The sequence below is a fragment of the Pollicipes pollicipes genome, unplaced genomic scaffold, assembly GCF_011947565.3.
Source record: "Pollicipes pollicipes isolate AB1234 unplaced genomic scaffold, Ppol_2.1 Scaffold_6138;HRSCAF=7277_pilon_pilon_pilon, whole genome shotgun sequence".
NCBI classification, from domain to species: domain Eukaryota; kingdom Metazoa; phylum Arthropoda; class Thecostraca; order Pollicipedomorpha; family Pollicipedidae; genus Pollicipes; species Pollicipes pollicipes.
The window spans coordinates 33,682,392-33,693,107 of record NW_023596818.1 but is presented as its reverse complement, the minus strand read 5'-3'; the positions used below and the strand labels follow the sequence as shown (position 1 = coordinate 33,693,107).

The window sequence follows — 10,716 nt, the reverse complement described above, 5'->3', positions numbered from 1 at the left end:
TTGAAATCGTTTGCATGCACACATATGTTCGCGTATTGTAATCCGTAGAAAGGCACTGTATCGTGGTAATGGCTGGCAACCGCTCTTTGTTCAATCCCATGCATGTTGGTGTCCTGTAAAAATTGTGGCTTGCTGCTGAAAAAAACGAAAAATCGAGTATGATCATCGGCAGGCAATTTTGAACTCACTTCTGCCATTACTTTGATAAAAGCATGTCGCCGAAACAGCAACCCATGTATATCTGCATTCTGCTGGTTTTCTCCGAGCAATTAGGCTGTTACTACCGCCTTATCTATGTTCGTTTGTTTGCTCGCGCAAGGTGAGGCGAGAGGAGGTGATCCTTGCCCACGTGTGCCCAACTACGTACCGGACGCGCGTCCGCAACCCACGGCTTTATGTTGGAGGGAGCGATAAACTGATCTGCTCGGTTGTGTGGTGGTCCTTGCTCTTCGCCATGTGCTTATATCCGCGTATATCCGTGTCCGTGCGTGTCCGCGCCTCGTGGAAGAACGTCAACGTTACTTTGGACAGCATGACTGGCCTCTGACGCTCTGTGATATTCTGAGAGACAGCTCACAAGTTCTTGAATCTTAGCAGGTTTTATTGTTTCTCAAACACACCAACTGCGGGGCTATTTACGCGGTCCATTATTTGCGTAAAACAAAATTCGTTATGGGCGCCAAATGACAACCGCAGTCGGCTCGCCCGTAAACCCCAATAAACAACGACAAAACGTAAGGTGCAGACCGCCCTGTAAGCCCAGGCTGGCTGTCTCCCCGCGGGGTGCCGGGATTGCCGCTGGTCAGGTTCTCCAAACGTCATCTCATCTCCATCTCCAAGGTCATCTCCAAACGCTCACTGCGTGAGCGTTTGGAGATGGCCTTGTTGGTGTTACACAGAAACTCACGCTGCTGAAAGGTCCCAGGGCAGGTCATGTCGAAGTGAGGATAGTGGCAGGCAGGGCACGGTATTGCCATGTCATTTCTCCATAATTTCTGAGCCTTGCTGGTGTCTGTGAAGATAATTGTAGGTACCGACTTGACGTTGTGGGCGGGTGTTTCACTACATGAAGTCCGCTGCACTACTGTCACTACATCGCTACGGCGAGGTCGCTTGCTGCCTGGAGGAGACCGTTCTAGAAAAAAACGCGCTTTGTGACTACGCTGCTTTTGCATTACTCGCCTTACTTTGTTCCATATACTACTTCAAAACCCTTCACGATAGATAACAGTCCTTCAACGTCATTAGACGTCGTATGGTGTTGCGTTTGTATTCTGTTGTACAGGAAATATATATTTCATCCTGCTATATGGTATATGTCGTTTTCTTTTCAATTGTGATAGTGAGTTATTGAGCTTAACGCGAAGATGGCGTCAGCGCGCCCATTTCAGCGCTGTAGCAGCGACCTCCGCGACGCCTCGGTAGTATGGTGTCACCGCACCTGTCGCAGGCGCACCGTGGCGCTCCGCAGACGCTCGGTAGTCTGGTGTCAAACCGCACCTGTCGCAGGCGCATCCGTGCGACCTCCGCCGGACCCTCGGTAGTCTGGTGTCAAACTGCACCTGTCGCAGGCGCATCCGTGGCGACCTCCGCCGATGCCTCGGTAGTCTGGTGTCAAACCGCACCTGTCGCAGGCGCATCCGTGGCGACCTCCGCCGATGCCTCGGTAGTCTGGTGTCAAACCGCACCTGTCGCAGGCGCATCCGTGGCGACCTCCGCCGATGCCTCGGTAGTCTGGTGTCAAACCGCACCTGTCGCAGGCGCATCCGTGGCGACCTCCGCCGATGCCTCGGTAGTCTGGTGTCAAACCGTACCTGTCTCAGGCGCATCCGTGGCGGCCTCCGCCATGCCTCGGTAGTCTGGCGTCAAACCGCACCTGTCCCGGGCGCATCCGTGGCGACCTCCGCCGATACCTCGGTAGTCTGGTGTCAACCGCACTCGCAGGCGCATGCGTGGCGACCTCCGCCGATACCTTGGTAGTCTGGTGTCAACCGTACTTGTCGGAGGCGCATCTATCGCGACCGTTTCACAGCGTCGCTGACGAGAACGCGGACAGCGCGGCCGTTCTGTCAGTGTTGTTGAGAGGCTGAAAATCCAGGTCAAGGGCCTGCTGTTGGTGCTGAGAATGCAGAACGCCATGCGTTTAGTAGTGTGTCTTGCTGTCAAAAGTTGCTTCATCGATGGTGTGGTGACATGTAGTAACAGGCGGATCTTTGCTGACGTGTGCAGGGCTGAACATGGAAAACCAGTCTCCTGGCAGTCTTGCCGGCACGCTGTATTTGTGTGTACTTTGCCACTTTGCCGCTTCCTTCTAAGGTTCTATCTTTCGTGCAGTGTGTTGCCGTTGACAACATCTCACGGTCGGTATTTTTACCCATGAAGCCCGTCAGTTGAGGCTAGCTATGGATTTCAAGGGCGTGTCAGTTGCAATGGCTATTTGCGCCCAAAGCCGTCAGTTCAAGCCGTGCCGTAATGGTCATGTTTTCAAGCAGGTCAGCGATGCACCATACCAGGTGATGTCACGGAGTGAGACTTCTGTGACATGGTTGGCAGATTTCAAGCGCCAGACAAATGCGGTGTGTTTTTTCCGCGGCTGGCTTATCTCCTGGCGTGGCATTGGCGTGACCTGTGCCGTCTGAAACATTTGCCCTCAGGCGGGACCAAGGCCGCCCAGGCTGCTGGCCGGATTCACCACAGACTTCGAGAAGGTTTATCATGGCCGAGGTGATGAAGTACAAGGACTTCCACGAGCTAGGGTCGGAAGCTGCCGTCAAGGTAAGTGGTGTCGATCGCAAATTGGGGAAGTGTTCGGATTCTACTCCGTTTATCCTGCGACGTGGGCGGGATGGTCACGAGGAGAGGCCCAGTACGGCTGCAATCTGGACAATGCAATGTGGCGCTCATTAGCCCGGCGCTACGAGAACAGCTGCGCCACAGACGTGTGGCGGAACTTGCTGAAACTTCTAATTCTGACGCTTGAGTAAAGGTGGCGCAGGCGTAATCAGGCTACAACAACCCATCCTGAGGTGAACGTGCACCGGGTCAGGGAAAAGGAACGTAGTCGCTATTGCATTGTATTATTGCACAGCTGGGACATGGCAGACATTGTGACATCGTATATATATATATATATATATATATATATATATATATATTATATTGTTTGAATAGAGATCGCGCAAATGTGCGTGGCTTCCTAGCCCTCTGATGTTAGCTGGAAGGTTTTGCAGGTACGCCTGTTGGGTGGTGGGGGCCACCACAAAGGCCTGTAACTAGGTATAGTGCAGGGGTATTTCACTACTGCTGCAGAAAAAATTGATACGACGCTTTTATTTACTGAGTAGCAATGGGGTAGTTATAGGTCATGCGACAGAAAATGTTACTCGGTTAACGCGTGAGATCAAACAATGAAGTCGCGGGTGTAGTCAAACCGGAATATTGCGAGGTATTTGCGAGCGCATGTAAGTGTTCGAAAATTGCATTTCGTATGACTCACAATACCATGGGTGAGCTTAACGTTCTGGTTTGCGCAATCAAAACCCAAGCTCATGCGTTGCACATCTTTTAAAAAGTGTTCTGACTGACTTGGACCCAGGATTTGTTGTATGTTATTTTCTGAGAGGGGTCTTGTGTAAATTCCTGAAACGTCACGTATTCAGCAAGCACTTAAGCGTGTAATATTTATTGTTGCCTGAAATTAGATGAGGTCAACTACTCATGATGTTCAGTCCGTCGAAAACCTTCAATTTGTTTATTGTGATGATGTTACCGATTGGTAAAACATCTGTTGGATGAGCTTGTCCTGCCTGACCTCTTATGACGTAGGTGATGAATGGCCACTGATACTACAACGCGTACGTACGTTTGACGCCAAGCCTGTCGATGTGTTTGCAGACTATGCCATTCACCAGTCTGTGGCCATATCATTGATCGTTAGTCGGCCAGCTGTGGCGGTGGGAGATGGGCACCGGGCATGCGGCAGCAGCGAATAATACAGAGCAAACATATGCAACGATACAGCAACCAAACAACAACATAAAAACACGCAAACAGTGTGCTCGGAAGATCTGTTTGCTCTGGGGGGGCATTTGCTTACCAAACTTTCCATCAAAAGGCTTGTGATGATGCGTGCTTTATATCTTAGATGGGCATAGCGAGCGCAGAACGCTTTCTATGAACCCCATTTCGTGAAAATCGTAAAGACGGAAAACGGGAAATGGTCCCCAACTAATTTTCGGAGCGCGCTCTGGTCTAAGTTGCGGCTTTTCGCGTCTCCGCCGAACAAGTGACGTCATTCGTCACTGTCTTCAGTGAGCTTTGTCCTCGGTGCACCGTGGGCAAGTGGCGCTGTTCGTCGCTGTCTGCGGTGAGCTTTGTCCCCAGTGCACTGGAACAGCGCACTCAGCCTGCCGCCTCTTAGTGCGAGCCTTGGAAAAGAGCGAAAGCCTTTAAAAAGCTTTATAGCCTCATGAGGCGATGGCTACGAGCTCAGGCTACGAAGTGCTCGTCATTTCGTATTTGCTCCTCGCAAGTCCTTCAACAGACAACCCGCCGACAGAACTCAGGGAAAATGGCGTCATGCCGAGATATGTTGAGATCCAGGGCGTCGGAGTCCTCTGGGTCACACGAGGAGTGCGCACTCTGTGCTCTGATAAATCCAAAACTGTCGGCCATGTCGGCTGGCTGTGACGTCACCCGACCGGTACCAGAACACGCGGCAGCGTTGGCATGGGAGCTGATTACCAAAGCGCTTTGTTTCATAGAACGGGTGAGAGGTCTTTTCGCCGCACTGCAACAGATTCCTGGACCTGTCTTTTGACTCGGAGATCTTTGATCTTTATGTTTTGACTCATAGACCTTTGATGTTTGATGTATCTTTGATCTATACTGTTTCATTTTACAGGAACACGTCTAACGACTTTATAGGAAGGAAAGCAAATCGCCTTGTGCCCAATACGTAGTCAACGATGTAATCGCGGACGTGTTGGCTGGCGTGGCTGCCAAGCGAGCCGCGCTGGCTCCACGTACATATTCTTTGCCAATCCGTGCCGGAGACCCATACCCCGGTAATTACGACCTAGCTGCACAACAAATGAGAGCGGTGTTTGGATGGGGCGGGGGCAGCAGCAGGCTTCAGAGGCGATAAAACAAAAAAAATAGAAGTCTAGGCCTGTGATCATTTCGCTCCCAGCCAAGCTTGTCGGAAGCGGGTGTGCCGCTGTCGACTACGGATCGGGCACACGTGCGTGACCCATGGCTGCCAGTCGCGTGGTGCCGTTAGGTCTCTGTCATCCCAGGAAATAGGTGTCACTCGTGGCCACGAACACAGCTTGAAACGCGGTGTTTTGACGCGAGACAATCAATGCTGGCCTGTTGACGTCGTTTATCCAGCATATCATGGTAATATTGGATGAAGAAAGAAATGTGTATGATTACCAGTGTAACAACTTCAGACTCATATTGTTCAAAACCAGTAGCTAGCTCAGTACCACTTCTTGCCGATGCCAAGAAAACAGTGCGTTTGGGGCATGAATTGTTCGCCGTCGCCAAACGCATCCAAGAAGACCAAGAAAGAAGTTGCTCTCCTCTCTACATGTGGCACCTAAGAACTGACCGTATTTGTTTTGGAGATGGAGGAGGTGAGGGGTAGCTGCCCCCTCTACCTGTCCTCCCGGCCGCCGCCGCCGCCGGCCCTGGCAATCGTCGTCGATACCGTTGTCCTTTCGTCTTTGGTTTGTGGGTCTACGCTTTGAGTCTTCGGCCGCACCATGCTGAATTAAAACAGATAGCCACAGCAGACGCCCGCTTCCATTTGTAAGCAAGTCATCTAAAATCAAATAGGCCACAGCGAGTCCTCTTTGCGCCATAATGCAGTTATTCGACGAGGGCTGTCGTAGTGAGTGGCCCCACGACGGTGAATCAGATCCTCAACAAGCCGCCTGCCAGACGCATGCCCGTTTTCAGTGCACCATTCACCGTTCGCCATGTTGTTCGCACATATGCAGAGTTTATCGAAGACCGCCTTTTTCATTTCGGTCGAAATGCTCCGCGTTCTTGCCTTTTTGCTATGCTTGACAACGGCTCTCACGGGGTACAGGCTACAGGTCAGCTGTTCATTAAACGGTTCATTTTTAGTTGACATAGGATTTTGAGCCATCTGCAAGCGATGGTAAGCACTTAGCAGTTATGTGCGCAAAATGACCATCACAGTCAGCGCTCCCTAGAACACCAATCATCATCATTATCGTCATAATCTTACTCATCATCGTCATCATCGTTATCATTGTCGACGACGACGACGACGACGACGACGACGACGACGACGACGACGACGACGACGACGACGACGACGACGACGACGACGACGACGGCGATGACGACGACGTCGTCGTCATGAGACGCAATAATATAGGATCAATTGAACGATCAACTTGGTGAATCTTGAACTAAATAGTGGACTGAACGGTTCGACTGGCGAATCCACAATCGCTGAAAGAGCTCTTGCCAGTCCATTAGTCAAACGCTTTTTTATTCATTACAACTGCAATGGTGGTAAATGAACACAATAACACGACCACTTACAATAGCGTGATGAGCCAGAGGGAAAAGGGTATCTATCCAACGCTCTCTCCTCCTTTGCGATTCGTCGCTTCAGCGCGCCACGGGCAGCGAGTACCGTAATTCAAAGTTACTACCTTACACCACTAGATGTCAGGGCCGTCGACCACCAGTCGCCGCCGCGCGCAGTCGGCGGTGGCGCACAGCAGCTCACCGTCGGCGTCGATGAAGCCGCGCCCAACTAGCGACGTGCCGCACGTGGCGCACGTGAAGCAGGCGTTGTGCCAGCTGCGCTCCTGGAAGACGCTGTATCGGGTGCCCGGCTCGCGTGCGATAGGGCCGCGGCACTTGTCACAGCGCTTGGCGAAGAGCCGAGTGTAGCAGTCTGCGCAGTAGGGCCGCTGCTGGCGGCTGCGGAACTTGTGGCCGGCCAGCGGCACGTCGCAGCTGGCGCAGACAAAACACTCGCGGTGCCACGTGTCGCCCGGTACGTGACGCCCAGACTGGTGATGGTGCCGTCGCAGCGGCGGCAGCGCGCCGCGAACGTCTCCTCGTAGCAGCGCGGGCAGTAGAGCCGCTGCCTCCTTGGCAGGAAGGTGCGCGCGCCCAGCGGCACGTGACAGACGCAGCACACGAAGCAGGCCTGGTGCCACTGGAGCGCCTTGTAGGCCACCTGCGGCTGGCCGGGGGTGATGGGCCGGCCACAGCGGTCGCAGCCGGGCGCCCCCTGGCTGCCCAGGCAGCCGGCGCACTGGGCCTGGCCGGCGCGCACCGCGAACGGCCGGCCCTCGAGCGGCGCCGCGCACGTGGCGCACGCAAAGCAGGCGGCGTGCCAGTGGCGGCCGGCGTGCGAGAGCTGGCGGCAGCCGAGCGCGATGGGCCGCTGGCAGGCGTGGCAGACGGGCGCGCCCGCCTCGCTGTAGCAGGGCAGACAGAGCGGGGTCTGGTGCCGGAGCGCAAACTGGCGGCCGGACAGCGGCGCCTCGCACCGCTCGCACACCAGGTGCTCGCTGTGCCAGCTGAGGCCGAGCGCGCGCACGTACTGGCCGGCGAACACGAGCTCATCGCAGGCGGCGCAGCGCGGCCGCAGGCGGTCGGCGTGGTGGCGCGGGCAGAGCAGCCGGCCGGCCAGCTCGCAGAAGACGAGGTCGGCCAGTGGCTGGTCGCAGTCGCCGCAGACGAAGCAGGCCGGGTGCCAGGCGGCGCCGGGCAGGCGCGCGGCCGTGACGGCCAGCTGGCCGGCCGGCAGCGGCTGGCGGCACTGGTGGCAGGCGGCGGCGGCCGGCAGCCGCATCACCGCGCCGGCCTCCAGCGCCAGCCGGCGTCGCGACGCCGACCACTCGGTGAACGCGGCCCGCTCCGGGCCCGAGACGTGCCGGCAGCAGGCCAGCGACAGGTCCTGCGCCGGCAGCTGGCGCAGCAGGCGGCGTGTGTGCGCTCCCGCTGGCCGGGCGAGCGCAGCAGCGGCCTCCGACCCTCCGGCAGCTGCTGCATGTACTCGGCTGCAGCGCCCTCGGGCAGGCCGGCCGGCAGCCAGGCGTAGCCGGCGCGCAGGGCGTGTTCGGACGGCTCGGGGCCGTCATGCGAGCAGGTGTCCTCCGGACCGCCGCCCCCGGGGTTGGCAGCGGCTGGCTCCGGTGCGGCGCCGGCCGGCAGCACGTCCGCCGCCGCGCCGCCGCCACCGGGCTCCCAGCGACGGCGCGCCGCCTCGGCAGCGCGCAGCTCGGCCCGCACGGCGCGCCACTGATCGGCGGCCGAGTCGCCGGCGCGGCAGCGGCGCAGCGGCGACGATGGCGCAGCTGGTGCGTCGAGCTGGCCGCCGTCTCCGTCACCGTGTCGTGCGGCGGCTCGGTGGCCGGCGGCGGGAACTCGGCGCACTCCTCGAACGGACAAGGGCTGCGCGGCGACGCCAACTCTTGCGTGGCGCGTCGCTCCGGGCTGCAGGCGAGCGGCGCGCGGCCCGGCTCGGGCTGGACACTCGCTTCGGCAGGCGAACGGCATCGTCGACCGGCGACGGCTTGTGACGCACGCTGTCGGCTCGCCGCACCAGCTGGACCGGCGACCGGGCTACCTCAGCGGACCGCCACCGGATCCGCTTCTCCGTCTTCGGTTTTGCCGTTGTCGATGCCCCTCCGTCAAAGCCGTCCGTGTTGGGGATCTTGGTCACATCTTTCGCAGCAGCGTCTGCAGGTCTGCTCTTGAGTACTGATCTCTTGCCAACCATCTTCTTCGTTATGAGCAAGAAAGCCTTGATTCGAACGGACAGTCCTCACCACCGCCACCACTGCCAGTCCTATGCCTGGTTGGAGGCGGTTTGTGACTTCGGCCGCCCCGATTGGCGCGAGCACTGGACGCGGCTCCTCCCGTGCGGCCGACAGTCGCCGCCGCCTCAATTGCGGCCGACTGGTGCGTAGGCAGCTGGTGGTGCACGCACCGCTGGTGCGTACCGTCGCTGACTGTGGCACCGCGGAGGCAGCGGCTCTCTCAGCCGGGCCTGGTGCGGTCCGAAGGCGGGTCAGACACGCGGCTCCCAGCTGCCGGGCGGGCGGTGCGCGCGCTCCGAGCCGGCCGCGCCGAGTGAAGCCTCCGCCGCCGCCGCCGCCGCCGCCGCCGCGGCCGACGGGCCGCTGGCGCCGCGGCCGACGCCGGGTCGCCCGCCCTTGGCTCTCCACCGTGGGCCACGTCGCTGGCCGTGTCCGGTCACCAGCCGTCTGCCAGCCACCTGACGTCGGTGCGGCCTGCGAACCGCTGTCGCGCGGCCATTGCCTCTCTCCATTGGTCTGATTGCACGCTCTTGAAGGTGAGGTGATTTGTCACTTAAAAACATGTTGTTGTCTTAAAAACATGTGTATTTTACTCAGCCCACACAGAGATCAAATTGACCTGGAGTCGGTGTCGCTAGCGACCTCGGCGGGGCGGGCGGCGCCGTGACCCCGGTCTGACACGCGCTCGCCGTCTGGCCACTGATCAGGACCGATGGCTGACGCGCCGGGCTCGGGCCGGGGGTGTTTGTATTGGCGGAGAGGCCGGGAGCCGGCCGGCCGCTGCTGACGCACCATCTCCGGTCTGGCCACCTGAATCACGGCCTCTGACTGACCCGACCCCGCGCCGGCTCCGGCCGCCCCACTGCCCGGCGGAAGGGCGCGCCCGGCCGCGGGAGCACTGAGGACGGTCTGGTCAGGAGAGCACTGAGGACGGCCGGGTCAGGAGAGCACCGAGGACAGTCTGGTCAGGGGAGCACTGAGGACGGCCAGGTCAGGGGAGCACTGAGGACGGCCAAGTCAGGGGAGCACTGAGGACGGCCAAGTCAGGGGAGCACTGAGGATTGTCTGGTCAGGGGAGCACTGAGGACAGTCTGGTCAGGGGAGCACTGAGGACGGCCAGGTCAGGGGAGCACTGAGGACGGCCGGGTCAGGAGAGCACTGAGGACGGCCAGGTCAGGGGAGCACTGGGCACGGCCAGGTCAGCGGAGCACTGAGGACGGCCAAGTCAGGGGAGCACTGAGGACGGCCGGGTCAGGAGAGCACCGAGCACGGACAGATCAGGGGAGCACTGAGGACGGCCAGGTCAGGGAGCACTGAGGATTGTCTGGTCAGGGGAGCACCGAGCACGGACAGGTCAGGGGAACATCGAGGGTGGCGAGGTCAGGGCAACACCAAAGTCGGGCAGGTCAGGGCAACATCAAGGTCGGGCAGGTCAGGGCAACACCAAGGACGGGCAGTTCATGGTAACACAGAAGGCGGCCAGGTCAGTGGAATACCAAGGACGCCGTCTGGTCTGTCAGTTTTACCTTATCAGGTCAGAGTAACACCAAAGACGAGCAGGTCAGGGGAACACCAAGAGCGGCCAGGTCAGATGAACGCCATCTTCGTCATTTTTCATCTTCGACATGTCTTCCCGGTGAATGTCGTTTCCAATGTCAACAAAAGCCGTGGCATTAAAACATGTTTTAGATGCGATCTTGTAAATGAGGCTCGAGATTATCGAAAAAAATGGCGATGGTTTTGTACACGCAGAGGTAATCGCAGTCATCAATGATGAGCGTAGACGAACACTTCGTTAATATGCCAGGCAAAACTTGAAAAGGACGCTAACACCAGACAAGTTTGTTGGTCTGATTGTGGTTTGCAACAGATAATATTAGATATGACGTGGTGT

The 10,716-nt window shown here is 57.8% G+C and overlaps 1 protein-coding gene across 1 annotated transcript; it reads right to left on the bottom strand.

Moving 5' to 3' along the window:
* Positions 1-6,704: 6,704 nt before the first annotated feature.
* LOC119105602 (four and a half LIM domains protein 3-like) lies at positions 6,705-8,782 on the bottom strand. Its single transcript, XM_037229061.1, has 4 exons — positions 8,630-8,782; positions 7,472-7,600; positions 7,050-7,237; positions 6,705-6,969 (listed from the first exon to the last, which is right to left on the bottom strand). Exons 1-4 carry the CDS (start codon positions 8,780-8,782, stop codon positions 6,705-6,707), a joined length of 735 nt encoding a protein of 244 aa, XP_037084956.1.
* Between the last annotated feature and the right edge of the window lie 1,934 nt (positions 8,783-10,716).